We start from the raw sequence: 19,130 nt of genomic DNA, 5'->3' as shown, positions 1-19,130 counted from the left end.
AAATGTACTGTCTTGATTTTACATTTTTGAATTGCTCCTAAGAACCATCAGGTCCCAAATGTCCTGAGCCGTGTGTGAAATTGTAACTCCATGAAATCATGTGACAGGGCGTTCCATAGGTTAACAGATAAAAGTATCTAATTTCTTCATTCCAAAACCTGCTGTGACATCCTGACCTGACTGAAGTTATAGGAAAACAAACACAGACTTCAGTGGGGCCAGGATTTCAACCACTGCCACCTCATTAGCCCACCTTGATCCCTATCTAAACAGCCACTGTGCTCCACTCCAGAAGCAGTCGCAACAGGACAGGACAGGACACCGAAAGAGTTAAAAACAGGTTTCCTCATCTTTATTGAGACTTTTTTTTTTCTCAATTCTTGACACGGGTCCTGATCAGTTTCTTAAGACTCTGGCTGCAGGGTGGGGAAGGGCAAGGTTGTGGGGTCCCAGCTCCCCACCCCAAAATCACAATAAATAAGAGTGGCATCTGCAGTTTGGGGGTCCAAAACTGAAGCTGATTTGGCGTCATGTGGGGGAGATGCCCCCAACCTGGGGGGTGTGAGTGGATGGGACCCCACAGCGCCAGCCCCCTGGATGGGGGGGCAGGGGAATTTGGGTACGCCTGCTGGATTTACTCCCCTTCTTTGTCTTCACCGTGTGTAATGACGTAGCAGATGTTCTTGTAGTCCACATTGCCAGCCACATCTGGAGGAAAAGCTGACCACATGTTCTTGATCTGGGGGTGGGGGACAGGAGCAAGAGGGGAGTTAAAATTGGGGTGACCCCACCCCCAAAACTAGGGTCTGTGCCCCTCGATCCCAGACCCCACCCACTGCTGCTGCAGGAGGGATCAGGTTGGATGGGATGATCTGGGGGGATGGGTTAGATTGGGGGGATGGGTTTGTATTGGGGTTCAGGGGGTCACCCCCAAATTTCTCACCTCTTCCGGGGTGAATCTGTCGCACTGGGTGGTCAGAAGTTCTTCCAAGCTGTGAGAGGGGAAGAGAGAGAGTGGCGATCAGACACCCCAAATTCTGGGGAGACACCCCCGATTTCTCAGCCCTGGCATACCCCCCCCAACACCCCACACCCTGGGGAGAGCGCCCTCTGCTATGGAGACCCCCCTCCCTGTGCGCTCTCAGGACCGGGGTCACTCCTAGCACCCCTTGCCTAGGGGAGACTCCCACACCCACCCCTAGCGCCCCCTGCCCCGGGGAGACCCCCCATGCTCACCCCCAGCGCCCCCTGCTGGGGACAGGGATACTCACAACTGCTTCTTGATGGTGCCTTTGGCCTCGCTGTCCAGCACCTTGAACGCCCCCATGATCACGTCCTCGGGGTCAGCACCTGGGGGGGCGGAGAGGGCGAGAATTGGGGGGCTGGGGCGTACCAATGGGGAAGTGAATGGGGGGGATGGGATGGGGCAGTAATGGGACATACCAATGGGGAGGGAATGGGAGGATGGGATGTACCAATAGGGGAGAGGCTAAGGGGGGATGGGATGGGGCGGTAATGGGACATACCAATGGGGAGGGAATGGGAGGATGGGAGGTACCAATGCATAGCAGGTTGGGGAGCATGATGGGAAGTACCAATGGGTAGTGGGTTGGGTGGAATGGGATGTACCAATGGGGTTGTGATTGGGGGGATGGGATGTACCAATAGGTAACAGGAAGCAGGATGGATATGTGATGGGGGGGGATGAGGATGTGTCAGAGGGTGAGGGTGGAAGTTGGGGGAGAAAAGATGGAGACATAAGCAGGGGAAGGAAATGGGGATGTACCAAGGGGGAGCAGGATGAGAGGAGATGGGGATGTACCAAGGAGGACATAATGGGGGGCTATGGGAATGTGCCAAGAGGATGGGGGCATACCAAAGGGGAGCTCGATGAGGGGAGAGGGGGATGTACCAAGCCGGATGGTGGGGAGTCACTCACCCTTGAGCTTCTCCCCAAACATGGTGAGGAAGACGGTGAAGTTGATGGGGCCGCTGGCTTCCTTAATCATGGCGTCCAGCTCTTCGTTCTTCACGTTCAGGCGCCCTGCCAACGGGGGGGAGGGTTATAAAGTGGGGGGGGGGAATCCCATCCCCCTCTCCTGGAACAGGTCCCTCCCTGCCCAGATAGAACCCACTCCACTTGGAATGGCCCCTCCCACCCAGATAAGCCCCTCCCACCATGGTCTGGCCCCGCCTCTTTACCCATGGCAGCGAATGTGTCTCTCAGGTCTTCCTTGTCGATGATGCCATCTCTGTTCTGGTCAATGACGGTGAAGGCCTAAGGGGGAGAAGAGCAAAGGATCATGGGAATGGAGAGATGCCAAGGGCCGTATAGATCTCTGCAGCCCGGCCTCCCCCCACTGCCCCCCCTTGCAGCTGTTCCCCCAGAGACACCTGTCACCCAGCCCCTGTTCCCGGCTCCTCGGGGACGGAAGGAACGCCAGGAATCCCCCTCTGGCGGCATGCCCCCGTCCCGACGCAGCCCCCCTCCCGTGGGGGACAGGTGCTGCATGCCGGAGGAACTGACGAGCTCTCCAGAGACTGGGGGGGGAGGGAAGCTACCCCGCAGCAAAGATGGAGATGCCCCATTGGCACCCCTCCCTCCCCCAATTCCACGTCTCCAGGGATTTCCTTGTAAGGCGCCTCCAACCCAATCACAGATGTCGTGTCTCCACCCTCCAACCCCCAAAATAGACGCCCGGCCCTCAGGATCCGGGGAACGAAACGGCCCCGTCTGTGCCGGGAGGGATGGGAGCTGGGGAGACGGCCGCCCCCAGGGAGAAGGACGCAGCGGGGAGGCATCTCTCTGTCGGATTGGGTGAGGCGGGGTCATTTCGGGGAGTCGTGGGAGCGAGGAGGACTTGGGGAGACGGAGCCCTGGACCCCACCCTAGAACATCAAGGTTTGGTGGGATGATCCCGCCCCCCGGAGACAGGGGACTATACTGGAGGGGCCAATCTTACCCCCACCCTCACCCCTCCCTGCCCTTCATCCACCCTACCTCCTCCTCCTCACCTCTTTGAACTCCTGGATTTGGGTTTGGTCAAACATAGAGAAGACATTGGAGCTGCCTTCGGCTGCCTTCCTCTTCGCCTTCTTGGGTGCCTGAGGTTTTTTTTGGGGGAGGGGGGGAGTGGAGGGGAAGAAAAGCAGACAGGCCGTGCCATGAGCCACCATGCCCTCCCCCTGCCCCCAGATCTGAGCCCTGGACATAGGTCTGGTGCCCCATATCACCCTCATCCTCCCTGTCTGTGATCAGTGGGTGCAGAGCCCAAGAGATGGACTGGGGGAGCTCTTGGGGTGAACCTAGAGAAGTGGGGGTTATTGGGGGTGCATGGGAGCTAGCGAGGGAATTGGGGTGCAGTGTGCAATATTGGGGGGCTAGAAGGAGGTGCAGGGGAGATATGGGTGGAATTGTGGTGCATGGGGGACATTGAGAGGTGTATGGGAGTTATTGGGGGTGCATGAGAATTACTGGGATGTGCACGGGCGTTAGTGGGGAAATTGGGGTGCACAGCAGTTATTGTGGAATATATTGGAGTTAGTGGGAAAAATAGGGGTACATATGAGTTATTGGGGTGCATGGGAGTTAGTGGGGGAAATAGGATGTACAGCAGTTAGTGGGGGCACATGGAAATTGGGGTGCATGGGAGTTAGTGGGGGAAATGGGGGTGCATGGGGAAACACCTGTTAAGCAATGCCAGTGGGGGGCCTCAGCTGTGTTTAGGGGCAGTTATGAGATGGGGTGTCTATTGTGAGGGGGTAACAGTCCCCCAGTGGATAACAAGGCTATCCCAGTTTTTTCCCCTTGGGGGAGCTGGCCCTAAGTCAAAGGTGGGGTGTTTTTCCCAGGCTAGAGGGAGAGGTTTGGGCTCCCCAAGAGTCTAGCCCTAGGGTTGGACGATACTTCAGGGACACAGATTCTGATGCCCCCCAATACACATGAGGGATTAATTTTTGGCTCTGTGCTCCCCCCCAGATGGCGCCACCATGGCTCAGTTGGGTGTCGGGACCCAGATGACCTCACAGTCTCAGCGATGGGAGGGCGGTGGAAGGGGACAGAGATCCGGTCGGGATGGGCGCCCAAGCGCCGTCTGTCTGTGCATCGGACTCCATCTCTCCCCCCCTCCATACCCAGAGCACCCTTATGGCATGGGGAAATCGCGGGGGAAGGGACCCGGATAGAAGTGACCCCCAAAACCTGCAGGAGAGTAGGACATGCCTGAGCCATCTTAGGGGGATGCCTGGAGACGGACAGGTGCAGGAGGGAGGGGGTGTGGGGGGATGGATGGGTAGATAGAGATGAGGGGGATAGATAGATGACTGGGTTGGATAGATGGATGGCTAGATAGGGGGTGTATGGATCTAGAGAGAGAGGAGTGTGGGGATGGGGCTAGAAAGATAGAGGAGTGTATGTGGGGATGGATAGATAGAGTGTACAGGGATAGATGGATGGATGAGAGGGGTTTATGGGGATAGATTAGATAGAGGAGGTGTATGGAGATAGATAGATAGATAGATAGATAGATAGATAGATAGATAGATGGGGTGTACGGAGCTAGCTAGCTAGATAGATAGATAGAGGGTGTGTGTGGGGATAGATAGATAGCAGGGGTGTACGGAGATAGATAGATAGATAGATAGATGGGGTGGATGGGGATAGGTAGGTAGGTAGGTAGGGTGTGTGTGTGGGGACAGATATATCGATTGATCCCTTGGTAATTTCTCTCCACACTGTAGCTTTCCACAGGCGGGTCCGAGTGTCCCAAAGCCGCGGCGTGTATGTGTGGGGATCTCAGTTCAATTCCCCGGGGTCCGTCCGTCTGCCTGTGTCCGTCTCACTTACCATCTCCTCTCAGCGGGCGGGCGCAGCTGTTGGGAGGTCTCTGCTGGCGGGGGAAGCTGGGCAGGCTGGGGAGCCCTGCCAATCCCCCTGGGGTTATATAGAGCTCCCGGGGGGTGCCGGGGGGGTGGGTGACGTGCCAAGGGCTAACTATAGCAGCATCTTCAAGTTTGGCTCGGAGGAGCCCAGGGCTTGAAATAGATCCCGGCTGGGCCGCTCCTTTCTTGGAGAAAGGAGACAGGAGAGGTGGGATCCCTCCAGTCTGCTTGGCCCCCAGGCTGCCCCACATGACCCCCCCATAGGGTCCCCCGACCCCATGTCTTGCCCCAACATAGAGTCTGCCTCAGTCGATCCAGCTTCCCTGACCTGCTTCTGCCCCATTCACCCCCTCTGCTGCCCCTCGGGTGTCACCCCAATATTCGGCCCCACCTGCTCCCCACTGTCACCCCCAGTATGGGTCCCCCCACTTTTGCATCATCTGCTGCCCCCTGAGTCACATCTTTATGAATCCCCCTCTCTCGTCCCATCTGCTTCTCCTCTGTGTGTCACCCCAATAAGGATCCCCCCAAAAGATCCAGATCTCATGCTCCTGCCCCATCTGCCCCCCATATGGGCCTCCCAGCTCTGCGTCTCCATGTGTGGCACCCCAATATGGGCCCCCCTACAAGATCCAAGGCTCCGGTTCCTGAACTCTGAATCTCTCCTGTTGCTCTCATTTGTGTCACCCCAATAAGGGTCCCCACTATGGGGTGACCCCATCCCACCCCACTGCTTGGCCTCTGTTTTGTATCTCCATGAGAGGGACACAGATGGAGGGAGAGATAAATAGAGGGATGTGGGGGGGATGGACAGACATGGCAGATTGCCTCTGGGTGGGAATGGGCTAGTGGGGTGTCCGTGCCCTGGGGCAGGGACTGTGTGGGACTGTCCTGTGTGCGCCATATCCCTCTCACTGTCCCTGGCTATCTGGGCGTCCTGGAGAAAGTTTCCTTCTCAAGACGGGCGGCACCAGCTGTCTCCTCCGAGCCACCGACAACTTGGCAGCCCTCACGCCATCTGCCCAGCCCTGGGGCGGCCCTCCCCACCCCAACGGCACACCGATCCCTGGTTAGGGGCCAGCCTCGTGCCCTGCACCCAACACACATAGGGATCTACCACCTGCCCCATGTGCCAAGGCTGGTACAGGGGAGGGGGGCAGACCGAGCTGGATAAACCAGGTGGGATGGGTTGAGGGGCAAGTTGACGGGGAGGGGAATCTTGTGCATAAGCCCCTCCCACAATTCAGAGTTCCACCTCCAATCCCAGAGCAGGCTGAATCTCCCTGCCAAAGGACTCTGCAAACAGGCTCCAAATGATGCAATGGCCATCCTTAGGGTCCAGAGTGAACACTCATGGAGGTGAAGGGGGGGGGGCAACCGTGTGTTACGGTTATAAACAGGAAGCACAATCAGCTTTTTCGGGGTCCCTGTCCCACCCCGCACTCTCACCCCACTCCCCTCCCAGAGAACCCAGGAGTCCTGACCCCCAGCCCTCGCATACGAAGACAGGATGGGAAGCGGCCGGGGGGAAACGGGGGGTCCTTGATCCATGCGAAAGAGAAAAGAATAAAGTCAGGAAGAGGAGAAGTGTCCAGTGGGAGGAGGGGCCATCCCCGCCCCCGCAGGTTAGCCCCATCCCCAGGGGCTCCTACAGGCCCTGCTGAGCCAACCCTGCACCCCACCCCCAACCCCGAAAGGCACTGGGATGTTTCCAGGGGCTGCTGCACTCCCCCGCCCCCCCTTCTGCCACCCCCATGGGTGAACCCCCCCCCCCCGGGACCTGCCATTTCACCTCATGTGACTCTAATTCCCCCCCATGGGCAACACCTGCTAAGAAAGCCTGGGACCTCGCCCCTCCCCCAAGCTAGGGAGAGAACCCAGGAGTCCTGACTCCCAGCCCCCCCTGCTCCAACCCACCAGACCCCACTCCCCTCCCAGAGCCGGGGAGAGAACCCAGGAGACCTGGTTCCTTCCCATCCCCCAGCTGGGTTAGCACCACTTGACCAAACTCCCAGAATCCTTTTCAACTCGGCCAACCCCCAGCCCCCTTCCCATTGGCTGCTGCTAGGCCCCTCCCCCTCCCTTCCTCATTGGCTGCTGCTGGGCCCCCTCCCCGCCTCCCTTCCCATTGGCTGCCCCTTCCGCCAGCCCCCCTCTCCTATTGGTTGAGACAACCGCCAATCAACCGCCCAACTGTCATCAACGGTCCCTCCCCCTTGGCGGAGTCCGCCCCATTCTGAGCTGCCCGCTCTTGGGTGTCCATTTGTCGAGGAGCCTGCCACTCCCGCCCTAAGTCTGCGCTCATTGGTCCGAGGAGTCGCCGATCAGTTTCCCGCTACGATGTTTTATTGGCCGGCAGACAAGGCGCTCGGGCTGCCCGTGAAAGCTGGAGGTGTCCCCGACACTGATTGGTTGAGCTGCGACCCTTCTTGCCGCTAATTGGTTGACATAACGCCGGTCCTCCTAGGATTGGTTAAATGTCGCGTTAGATCCGCCTCCCCCGTCTCTGTGTTGATTGGTTTAACCTCACCTTCCGATTGGGCGGCTGGGGCAATACCTCTGCTCTGATTGGCCACATCCCCACTGGCCCGCCCCGTCGCCCCAGCCCTTCTCTCACCCGCCCTTCCTCGTTTGATCGCCATCTCCCCGATTGGCCGGAACCCCGACCTTCCTTGCCCTGACTGGCCCATCCCAGAGCCGCTCCCGCCCACTCGGACCCTCCCTCCCACAACCCTCCCCCTCCTCCCTTCTAATTGGCTGGCCCGGTTGCCCTCCCGGCCTGGGATTGGCCGCCTTCCCACGTGGCACTGCCGGGCTGCGCGCGCCGCCTGGGGGGGGGCGCCCTGGCTTCTGGTTGCTGGATGCTCGGGCTGAGGCAGAGACCCAGCGAGGCTCCTGCCTCCGCCTCCCTCCCCCATCACTCCAGCCCAGGCTTCGGTGGGGGCCACTAGGCCGCCCCCGCAGGGCCGGGGGGGGAGGAGCCCGCTGTCGCCATGGAGATGGGGGCTGGCGACGCCCCGTCGCCCCCGCCCCGGTACAACGCCCCCCGCTCGGCGCTCTACGCCGCCAAGATGAGCGCCATGGCGACGCCAACCCCGCTGGCACCCAGACCCCCGGCCACGGCGCCGTCGGCCTCGCCCGGGCCCGGGGGCAGCGGGGCGGCGGCTCGGGGCAGCGGGGCGGCGTCTCCGGCGGTGACGGGCAGCGGGGCGGCGTCTCCCACGGCGACAGGCAGCCCGGCCTTGGTGACGGGCAGCGGGGCGGCGTCTCCGGCGGCGGCGGGCAGTGGGGCGGTGTCTCCCGGCACCGTGACGGCAACCGGCACTGTGGCGGCATCTCCAGGCAACCTGGCGGCGTCTCCGGCAGCTACAGGCCATGTGGCGGCGTCTCTAGGCAACGCGACGGCGTCGCCGGGCAGCGTGGCACCGGCAACCGGCACTGTGGCAGCGGCGACGAGCAGCGGGACGGCGTGTCCGGGGCCGACGGGCAACATCACCGATCCGGTGGCGTCTCCTGTGGCAATGGCACCTGTAGCCACCATAGCGGCCACCACAGGGATGGTTTCCACAGAAACGATGCAGATGGCAGGGGCCGACATGGCGATGGGTCCCAAGGAAACGGTCACCACGGCGGCGGCCTCTCCCACGCCGTCTCCCGCCATGGAAACCGCAGCCCCGCGCACCCCGGTGAAACCCCTCCCGGCGCCCTTCCCCTCGCCGGCCTTGGTGGTGGTGGCGCCCAGCCCGGTGGCACCGGAGAAGAGCTCTCCCACTGCGACGGAGGGGCCTGCAGACCTGGAGTCCACCGCCTCCCAGGACATGGGGTCGCAGTCCAGCCTGGGTCCTGGAATCCCACCTCCCAGGCGCCCACCGGCTCCAGACACCCTGAGCTACCTGGATTCGGTCAGCCTCATGTCGGGCACCTTGGAGTCCCTGAGTGGCCCCGGCTTCTTGGACGACGTCAGCTCCCTGGGCTCGGACTCGGAGATCAATGGCTTGGCCTACCGCAGAACAGACAAATATGGCTTCTTGGGGGGCAACCAGCACTCGGGGATGCCGTGAGTACCTGAGCTGCCCCCCATCACGTTTGCTCTTTCCTCTCTAGGGGGCGCTGGCTCCAGTCTGGCGCCAGGGCAGGGGACTGGCTGGCTCACGGGGGTGGGAAATGGGACCCAGGCCCTTTCCCCTCTAGGGGGCACCAGCTCCCATCTGTTCCCAGGGTCAGACGGCCATTCCCCTTTGACCCCCATTCACAGTCCCCAACAGGCAGCGAGTGTGTGCGGTCTCAGCCCAGTTCCGCACAGGGCCCGCTGGTGCTGCCCGGCCCAGCCTTGGCAGCCTCAGCAGAGAGGCCGAGAGCTGTGGTGAGGGAGTGCCTGGAGCAAGGGTATTTCCTGCTCTCCCGACCCATCTCCTGTGCCTTCCTCAGGCCTCAGCCTCCCCGCCCAGCCCCATCTCGCCCTGGGGGAGCCACGCCTGGAGCCTGTCCTTGGGAGTTTCTGTCCCTCCATCCCCCTCCCAGGCCGAAACAAAACTCCTAGGGAACTTGAGATCACTCCCCCGCCCGGCCCCCTCTCTCCACCCAGTCCTGCCTCCCCTCGCCCCCCACAAACTAGCCCTGGTCAGAGTCGGGGGCGGGGGGGTGGGGGGGGAGCCGAGACCTGGCCCGCTCGGCACATGGGTGGCTTGACTGAAGTAAGTGTCTTTCCACGCTGGCTGGGATCTAGCCCATCCCTGGGGCTCAGGGCCTGCCCCGTGATGCAGCCAAGTCCCTGGCGGCTGTGTGCTGGTCCAGGGGCGGGGAGGGGATGACTGAGTGGAGGAGCCAGGGTGTTGGAAGCTAGGCCCAGGGGCTGATATGGAGGCAGGGGAAACCGGGTTGGGGAGTCCGAGGGGAGGGGAGAAGGCAAGACCAGAGTGGCTGGGCCGAGCGGCTGATCCAGGCGGGGAAGGGAGCGGGGAGAGACCAGGATGAGGGGCCAGATCAGAGGGGGTGCGGAGCAGAACCTGGGCCTGTTAGGGAAGGACTGAGCGGGGGCCGGGGGAAGAGGTAGGGATATTGGGCCCAGGTATAGATATGGGGGGACACTTGGGTGTGTGTATGGGGCTTGGGTGGGGAGGGGCTGATGCTGGTGGGGGAGACTGGGCCGATCCGTGGGGGGAGAGACTGGGCCTTGCGGGGGCTGGGCCGTGGGGGAGAGACTTAGGGTGGGGAGGGGCTGATACGTGCAGGGAGACAGACCCTCCAGACACAGCTCTGCAGTGGGGGGAGATGGCGTAGAAGGGGCATCTCCCCACATCTCCCTCCCCCCGCCCCGTGCTCATGCGAACGCCCCCGCTTCCCTTCCTGAGTTTCTCAATGAGGCAGCCCCAAGCCACCACTTCCTGTTTCCCCTCCCTGCTCTTCCTGTTTCTCCGCCCTCCCCCCGCCCATCCACTCCCTACCCAGGTCCTGTGGAGTCCGAGCTCAGTCTGTCCCCCCCACACACACACATACCCCAGGGCCTCCTCCATGTACTGTTCTGCCCTTGGCCTGTCTGGTGAGGCTGCTGGGGGGCCTGGTCATCACCCATGGGGAGGGAATGGAGAGGCTGGGGACGCATTGGCTGAGACCCAGCAGACTCATCACATGCCAAGGCATCAGCTTGGGATAGCTTCCACGGTTTTCATCTAGAGGGGAAAGGCTCCGCGTCCCATTCCCCTTCCCCCTGAGCCAGCCGGTTCCCGCCTGGGGCTGGGTCTCCCCCTTTGCAGGGCTCAGGGAAGAGGACAGCGCAGCGGAAGAGGCGGGGGGCTGCTTGGGAAGCAGCAGCACGAGGGGTTTTGAAGTGGGAACTGAGAGCTCTGGGGCTGCTGCTGCGGGGCTGGAGCAGAATCTTCCTGGCTCAATCGGCCACAGAATCGTTTGGGCCCCTCCGTGTTTCCTTCTTCCTGCCAGGGGAATGGAAACTGGGCTGGTCTGTTTCACTCTGGGCCTTGTTAATTTCACTTCGCAGTCAAGCCCGCCCATCACATCCCTGGGATGGAGCTTTGGTAGAGCTGGGGGGCAGGGGAACCCAGGGCTGGGCTAGCAGGGGCTGCAGGTCGGGAGTGAGGGGCACTGGCAGAGCTGGGGGGGCAGGGCTGGGCTAGCAGGGGCTGCGGGTCGGGAGTGAGGGGCACCGGCAGGGCTGTGAGGGGAAGCCGAGGTCCCTATTATAATTACTAACAACCTAGATGGCTTGATCGGGCCCCAGTTCCCGTTGCAGGCTGGGAGCTGACGTACCCCAGCGGGGGTAGTCTCCTTCCTGCCCCCCTGTCCCCTCCCTTGTCCTCCTCTGGGTGGGGAAGCTCCCAGCGCCACAGCCCCGCTCTCTCTCCAGGGCACTGCTGTGGGGAAGCTCGCTGTCCCTGGCCGGTGGGGTGTGGCTGCGCCGTGTCTCTGATCCCCTCTCTCCTGCCCCCCCCCCGCAGGGAGAGCGCCATCCCGGTGGACGTGGCGCGGCAGCGGGAGCTCAAATGGCTTGATATGTTTTCCCATTGGGATAAATGGCTCTCGCGGCGATTCCAGAAGGTGAGTAGCTTCCACAGCCCCGGCCTCGCCCAGCAGGGGGTGCTGTGGGGAGGGGGCGGGGGGCTGGCTGTGGGGGGAGCTTCCGGCTGCTCCAGCCCGGCCTGTCCCAGCAGGGGGCGCTGTGGGGAGGGGGCGGGGCGCTGGCTGTGGGGAGGGGGCGGGGCGCTGGCTGTGGGGGGGAGCTCCCGGCTACTCTGGCCTCGCCGAGCAGGGGGCGCTGTGGGGAGGACGAGGGGCGCTGGCTTCCCCCCCCCCCCAGCAGGGGGCGCTGTGGGGAGGACGAGGGGCGCTGGCTTCCCCCCCCCCCCAGCAGGGGGCGCTGTGGGGAGGACGAGGGGCGCTGGCTTCCCCCCCCCCCCAGCAGGGGGCGCTGTGGGGAGGACGAGGGGCGCTGGCTTCCTCCCCCCCAGCAGGGGGCGCTGTGGGGAGGACGAGGGGCGCTGGCTCCCCCCCAGCAGGGGGCGCTGTGGGGAGGACGAGGGGCGCTGGCTCCCCCCCAGCAGGGGGCGCTGTGGGGAGGATGAGGGGCGCTGGCTCCCCCCCCAGCAGGGGGCGCTGTGGGGAGGACGAGGGGCGCTGGCTCCCCCCCAGCAGGGGGCGCTGCACGGTGCGAACACAGGGGCTCTTGTTTGGCAGGTGAAGCTGCGCTGTCGGAAGGGGATCCCCTCGTCTCTCCGTGCCAAAGCCTGGCAGCTGCTGTCGAACAGCAAGGAGCTCCTGGAGCAGAACCCCAGCAAATTTGAGGTGCGTGGCCTCCCCCTCCGGGGTGGTTTTGGGGGGCGGGGAGAGGCAGGGGGGTGACGGGCAGAGTCTCACCCCTGTCCCCGTGACTCCTAGGAGCTGGAGCGCCAGCCCGGGGACCCCAAGTGGCTGGATGTGATAGAAAAGGATCTGCACCGGCAGTTCCCCTTCCACGAGATGTTTGCCGCCAGGGGAGGCCATGGGTGAGTGACGGGGGGGAGCCTCCATTGCACCAGAACCTCCTAGTCCCTTTCCTGAGCTGGATCGGAGCCGGCGCCCCCTAGGGGCAAGGTCTGTGTCCCATCCCCTGAGCCAGCCGGTCCCGCCCTGGGGCTGGAGCCGGCGCCCCCTAGAGGGGACAGGCCCCGTGTCCCATCCCCTGAGCCAGCCGGTCCCGCCCTGGGGCTGGAGTCAGCGCCCCCTAGAGGGGACAGGCCCCGTGTCCCATCCCCTGAGCCGGCCAGTCCCGCCCTGGGGCTGGAGCCGGCGCCCCCTAGAGGGGACAGGCCCCGTGTCCCATCCCCTGAGCCGGCCGGTCCCGCCCTGGGGCTGGAGCCGGCGCCCCCTAGAGGGCAAGGCCCCGTGTCCCATCCCCTGAGCCAGCCGGTCCCGCCCTGGGGCTGGAGCCGGCGCCCCCTAGAGGGGACAGGCCCCGTGTCCCATCCCCTGAGCCGGCCGGTCCTGCCCTGGGGCTGGAGCCGGCGCCCCCTAGAGGGGACAGGCCCCGTGTCCCATCCCCTGAGCCGGCCAGTCCCGCCCTGGGGCTGGAGCCGGCGCCCCCTAGAGGGACAGGCCCCGTGTCCCATCCCCTGAGCCAGCCGGTCCCGCCCTGGGGCTGGAGCCAGTGCCCCCTAGGGGCAAGGTCTGTGTCCCATCCCCCATCCCCTGAGCCAGCCGGTCCCGCCCTGGGGCTGGAGCCAGCGCCCCCTAGGGACAAGGCCCCTCTGTGTGTCTAACCCCCGTCCCTTTCCTGCCCACAGGCAGCAGGACTTGTACCGCATCCTAAAGGCCTACACCATTTACCGGCCCGACGAAGGGTACTGCCAGGCCCAGGCCCCCGTGGCTGCTGTCCTGCTGATGCACATGCCCGCTGAGGTACGAGGAGCCCTCTAGCGCCCCCCGTGGCTGAGCGAGAGCCCTGTCTTCCCTTTGGGAAAGCCCCAGCGTGGCGCCTCCCCCGATCTCCTCTTGCTTCTTACATGTCTGGCTGGTTTTATCTCCGGGCACTTCTTGGATTTGGGGCTGGGAGCCAGGACTCCAGGGTTCTCTCCCCAGCTCTGGGAGAGGAGTGGGGTCTAGTGGTTAGAGCTGGGGAGGCCGAGGGCCAGGACTCCTGGGTTCTGTCCCCTCCTCTGGGCAATACCCCTCCCATCTGACATAGCATCTGTGCATTTTGTCCGTCTGTCCATGTCTCTATTGCATGATTGTGTTTTGTGTGTCTGTTTTCCGGCTCCCATTTCTTCCTCTCTCTCTCTCCAGCCCGAAGCGTGGTCTGTTGCTCTGTCCATCCCAGTCTGGTCAGTCTGTCCGCTGCGTGCATCTTCGTTCCCCTGTCACACATGTTGGGGGTTTCCCCCCCTTCTTCCGCCATTCCTGCGTTGTCTGACTCTGGCTGTGGGTGTGCCTGGGACTCGCTTAGGGCGCGTCTGCACTGCAAAAACCTCAGTGTGTGTGTTAACCCGCGGGAGCTAGCTGGGGTTAAAATACCAGTAACGCCGCACCTGCTGTTTCCATCTGAGTTAGCTAATGTGGGTTAGGAACATGCCTTTGTGTGTGTAAACGTCTCCTAGGTGTGTGTCTGGGTCTCCTCTCTGGGGGTGTCTGAGACCTGGTCTACACCTCAAACTTCAAGTGACCTAGCTGTGTCGCTCTGGGCTGGGAAAATCTCACTCTGAGCACCACAGTGAGGTCGACCTAAGCCCCAGGGTAGACGTGGCTCGGTCGACAGAAGGAGCTGGATTAACCACATGGAGGGGAGAAACCCCGTCTGTGGACGTAGGACACCATAGTGGTACCGCTGTAGCACAGATATGCCCTGGGGCTGGAGCCTCTCTCTCTGGTGTCCGTTGCGTCTCTTGGTCTCTAGGTTCTGTCTGTCTGATGTCTCTCCCTTCTCTCCATCCCCGCAGCAAGCCTTCTGGTGTCTGGTGCAGATCTGTGAGAAGTACCTGCCAGGTTATTACAGCGCCGGGCTGGTGAGTAGCACCACCGCTGGTGGAGCAGGGCAGGGTGGTCTCGGGGCTGGGGTCGGCCTCCCCCTCTCTGGGAGGGGATTCTGCCGAGTGATCACTGGTGGAGAGGGTTGTGTTGGTGTTGGGGGATGGGGACAGGGAGGAGCATATGGGGAAGGAGAGGGGTTGATGGCAGCGAATGTGGAGCCTTGTGGGGGAGAGCAGTGAGGAATGGAGTTGAAAGGGGAGTGTTGGGGGATGGGGGACAGAGGAGCGTGTTTGGGGATGGGGTGGGACAGCAGGTGGGGCGGGGGCTAATGTGTTCCCCTCCCCCCGGCAGGAAGCCATCCAGCTGGATGGAGAGATCTTCTTTGCCCCTGCTGCGCCGGGCATCCCCCATGGCCTATCGGCACCTGAAGAAATACAAGATCGACCCCATCCTCTACATGACGGAGTGGTTCATGTGTATCTTCTCCCGCACCCTGCCCTGGGCTTCTGTGCTGCGCGTCTGGGATATGTTCCTTCTGCGAGGGTGAGATGTCCCCCCATTCTGTATGTCCGTCCAGCCCTCTGTATGAGTGTCACTTCCAGCAAAATCCATCAGCCAATTCAGTCCAACCAGCCAATCAAACCAAACCAAACCAACCCTCCAACTCAGTCCATTGTCCCATCCCAACCGAACCCATTCTCCATCCATCCATCCATCCATCCGACCAAGCCAACCCATTCTCCATCCATTCATCCGACCAAGCCAACCATCCACCATCCCATCCCAACCAGCCATGCAACCGTCTGACCAAGCCAACCCATTCCCAATCCATCTGTCTGACCAATCCAACCATCCATCATCCCATCCCATTTTCCATCCATCCATCCGAACAACCCAACCCATTTTCCACCCATCCATCCGACCAACCCAACCAGCCATCAACCTATCCCAACCAGCCATCCGACCAACCCAACCCATTCTCCATCCATCCATCCGACCAACCCAACCCATTCTCCATCATCCCATCCCATCCCAACCAGCCAGCCATCTGTCTGACCAATCCAACCATCCATCGTCCCAACCCATTTTCCATCCATCCATCCGACCAACCCAACCCAACCCATTCTCCATCCGACCAGCCCAACCCATTCTCCAGCATCCCATCCCAACCAGCTATCCATCCGTCTGACCAATCCAACCATCCATCGTCCCATCCCAGCCAGCCATCCAACCAACCCAACCCAACCCAACCCAACCCAACCCATCCATCCATCCAACCAACCAACCCAACCCAACCCATTCTCCATCTATCCGACCATGAATCCGACCAACCCAGCCATCCATCCATCATCCCATCCTATCCCAACCAGCCATCCATCCATCCGACCAACCCAACCCATTCTCCATCCGACCAGACCAACCCATTCTCCAGCATCCCATCCCAACCAGCTATCCATCCGTCTGACCCATCCATCTATCCATCCAACCAACCCAACCCATCCATCCAACCAACCCAACCCATTCTCCATCTATCCGACCATCCATCCGACCAACCCAACCAGCCATCATCTCATCCCAACCAGCCAGCCGTCCATCCAACCAACCCAACCCATTCTCCATCCATCCGACCAACCCAACCATCCATCATCCCATCCCAACCAGCCAGCCATCTGACCAACCCCATCCATTCGTCTGACCAACCCAACCCATTCTCCATCCATTCGTCTGACCAACCCACCCATCCATCGTCCCAACCCAACCAGCCAGCCATCCGTCCGACCAACCCAACCCATTCCCTGTCCATCCAGCTGTCCCATCTGTGCATCAAGCCAACCATCCCTCCACCTGACCAATGGTACCATCCATCCATGTGACCAACCATCCTGCCTCCATCCAGCCATCCCATCTATCTGATCAGGCCAACCGATCTCCCATCCCAGCCAACCATCCATCTTCCTGACCAGTCCAACCCTACCAACCATCCATCCATCGTCCCATCCCAACTAGCCATCCATCCGACAACCATCCATCCATCATCTCCTGACCAGCCCAACCCATTTCCTATCCATCCAACTGTCCCATCCAACCCACTGTCCAGCCATCTGACCATCCAACCCACCCCTCATCCATACATCTGACCAATCCACCCATTCCCCATCCAACCCAACCAGCCAACCATCCATTGATCCATCTAACCCAGCCATCGCACCAACCAACCGTCGAACAAACCGTCCACCCCTCAACCACTCTATACAACCAATCCAACCCAGTCCCTCCAAACCAACCATCCATCTGATCAACCCAACACATATCGACCATGCGTTCAACCCAACGCACTGTATCAACCCAATCTGTTAACTCATCTTCCATCAACTCAACCATCCCGTCCAACCCAACCCAACCCAACCCAGTCATCCTATCCAACGCAACCTAATCCATCAACCCAGACGTCCCTTCCAACCCAACTATCCATCCAGCTGACCCCACTTCCGCTCTCCTCCATGTGTGTGCATGGCTGACACCCAGCACCAGGTCCCTGAAACCCCATGACTCACACCAGTCTCTCTACCCTTTCCCCACCCCAGGGGTGAAGATCGTCTTCCGGGTGGGCCTGGTCCTTCTCCGCAACGCTCTGGGCTCGGTGGACAAGCTGCGCAGCTGCCAAGGCATGTATGAAACCATGGAGAAGCTGCGCAACCTGCCAGCTCAGAGCATGCAAGAGGACTTCCTCATCCAGGAGGTGAGCCCCGCCCCGACGGTGCTGAGTAAGGGCCTGGCTGGGTCAGGATGTGGAAGGGAGACCACCATGGCTCAGCAGGGGGCACTCTCCCGTAGCAGTCAGAGCTGGCCCCAATGCGGCACTAGGGGGCGGGGCAGGGACTCAGCAGGGGGCGCTCTCCCCTGGCAGTCAAGGCTGCCCCGACACCCGAGGGCGCTGAGCTTCAGGGAGTGAGTACGGGCTCTCCCCTGGCAGTTGGTGCCTTCCCCAGTGCGGCAGTAGGGCAGGGGTGGGCAAAGGTTTTGGCCCAAGGGCTACGTCGGGGAATACAAATTGTATGGCGGGCCATGAATGCTCACACAATTGGAGTTGGGGTTTGGGGTGTAGGAGGTGGCTCTGGGCTGGGACCGAGGGGGATTGGGGTAGGGTGCAGGCTCTGGGGTGGGACTGGGAGGTTTGGGGTGCAGGAGGGTGCTCCGGGCTGGGATCGCGGGGTTCGGAGGGTGGAGGGGGATCATGGCTGGGGCAGGGGGTTGGGGCATGGGGAGAGGCTCAGAGGTGCAGGCATCAGGCGCCGCTTACCTCACGCAGCTCCCGGAAGCAGCAGCTTGTCCCTTCTCCAGCTCCTACGCAGAGGCGCGGCCAGGCGGCTCTGCACGCTGCCCCGTCTGCAGGCACCGCCCCTGCAGCTCCCATTGGAGCACTGGATGGGGCCATTGGAGCACGTAGGAACCGGAGCAGGCCATGCCACGGCTTCCAGGAGCCGCATGGTACGGCCCCTGACCCAGCGCCCTGGCCGGAGCTGGGCAAGCCCAGACCCCGCTCCCCAGCGGGAGCTTGCGGGCCGGCTTAAAACGGCTGGTGAGCCGTAGTTTGCCCACCCCTGCACTAGGGGGTGCTGTGCTGCAGGGGATGGGGGCGCGGATTACCCAGTAGGGGGCGCTCTGGGTCGGTGCAGATCCCAAGCTAGTTCTAGAGGGCACTGTGCCGCCGGTGTCTGACCTGCGCCTCCCGCCCCCAGGTGGTGAGCCTGCCCGTGACGGAAGCATTGATTGAGCGTGAGAACGCCACGCAGCTCAAGAAGTGGCGCGAGACCCGCGGGGAGCTGCAGTATAAACCCTCCCGCCGCCTCCACGGCTCCCGTGCCATCCACGAAGAGTGTCACCGCATGAACCCCCCGCTGACCTCCAGCGCCAGCCTGCTTAGCCTCACCGGCTTCAAACAGCGGGCGGCCCGCGGCGGCAGTGGGGCAAGTGCGGGGAGCAACTTCTCCCCTGCCCACCCCGTGGGGCATCCTGGCCGTCTCTGCTGCCCCCGCTCCAGCCGCTGCCCCAGGCCAGGTGGTGTCGGAAGGGCTCCACCCTGTTCTGCCCTCCCCCACGGGGAACAACACGCCGCTGGGGGGCCCCAAGAAGGGGGGAGCGAAGGAGAAGAAGAAGGAGAAGGAGCGGGAGCGGCTGCAGAAGGAGCGGGAGAAGCAGGAGAAGGAGCGGGAGCGGCTGCAGAAGGAGCGGGAGAAGCAGGAGAAGAAGGAGAAGGAAAAGCTGGAGCGGAAGCAGCAGAAGGAGCGCGCCAAGGAGGAGGCCAAGCAGAAGAAAGAGAGGAAGGTCTCCATGCGCCGGAAGGAGGCCAAAGCCCCGCCCCGTGCCGAGGACGGGGGGCAAGAAGGGGATCCCCCAGCAGGCTCTGTGCTGCAGGACACTTACTTCTGAGCTGGGGAGAGGTGGGGGCGGGACAGCGGGGGGGCCCCTGCTGCCTCCGACCCACCACAGATTCAGCCAAGGACCAAGGGGTGGGGAGACTCAGATGGGGGTGGGGTCGCTGGCTGGGAGGAAGCTGGAATCTAAAGGACAAGAGAGGGTTGAGCTCTGAGCTAGCCTCCAGGGGGCGCCCCACAATCTTCCTTCTGCCAGGAGGGGACCTGCTTAACGACTTTGAAAGCCAAACGACTACTGTGCTCCCTCCCCTGCTCTTTTCTGTGTCCTCCCCTCCCATCGGTGGAACAAACAGGTACACCCCTCCCTCCAAGCGCTTTTCCAGGGGTGTGGGGCGTGTCCCCCTCAAGTCTTAACCGGAA

General features: G+C 62.2%; 2 protein-coding genes across 2 annotated transcripts; one reads left to right on the top strand and one right to left on the bottom strand.

The window, feature by feature from the left end:
* Positions 1-327: 327 nt before the first annotated feature.
* LOC135982838 (myosin regulatory light chain 11) lies at positions 328-4,982 on the bottom strand. Its single transcript, XM_065591162.1, has 7 exons — positions 4,847-4,982; positions 3,016-3,105; positions 2,203-2,278; positions 1,940-2,044; positions 1,272-1,350; positions 944-992; positions 328-739 (listed from the first exon to the last, which is right to left on the bottom strand). Exons 1-7 carry the CDS (start codon positions 4,847-4,849, stop codon positions 635-637), a joined length of 507 nt encoding a protein of 168 aa, XP_065447234.1. The 5' UTR covers positions 4,850-4,982; the 3' UTR covers positions 328-634.
* A 2,752-nt stretch (positions 4,983-7,734) lies between these two features.
* On the top strand, positions 7,735-18,910 carry TBC1D10B (TBC1 domain family member 10B). Its single transcript, XM_065591160.1, is given in 12 exon segments — positions 7,735-8,938; positions 11,334-11,433; positions 12,070-12,177; positions 12,271-12,377; positions 13,155-13,269; positions 14,304-14,369; positions 14,686-14,721; positions 14,723-14,866; positions 14,868-14,877; positions 16,920-17,074; positions 18,075-18,341; positions 18,343-18,910. Coding segments are annotated over 12 exon segments (2,595 nt in total). The 5' UTR covers positions 7,735-7,874; the 3' UTR covers positions 18,766-18,910.
* The last annotated feature ends 220 nt before the right edge of the window (positions 18,911-19,130 follow it).

The sequence above is a fragment of the Chrysemys picta genome, chromosome 4, assembly GCF_011386835.1.
Source record: "Chrysemys picta bellii isolate R12L10 chromosome 4, ASM1138683v2, whole genome shotgun sequence".
Classification (NCBI taxonomy): domain Eukaryota; kingdom Metazoa; phylum Chordata; order Testudines; family Emydidae; genus Chrysemys; species Chrysemys picta.
This window is presented reverse-complemented; position numbering and strand designations above follow the sequence as displayed.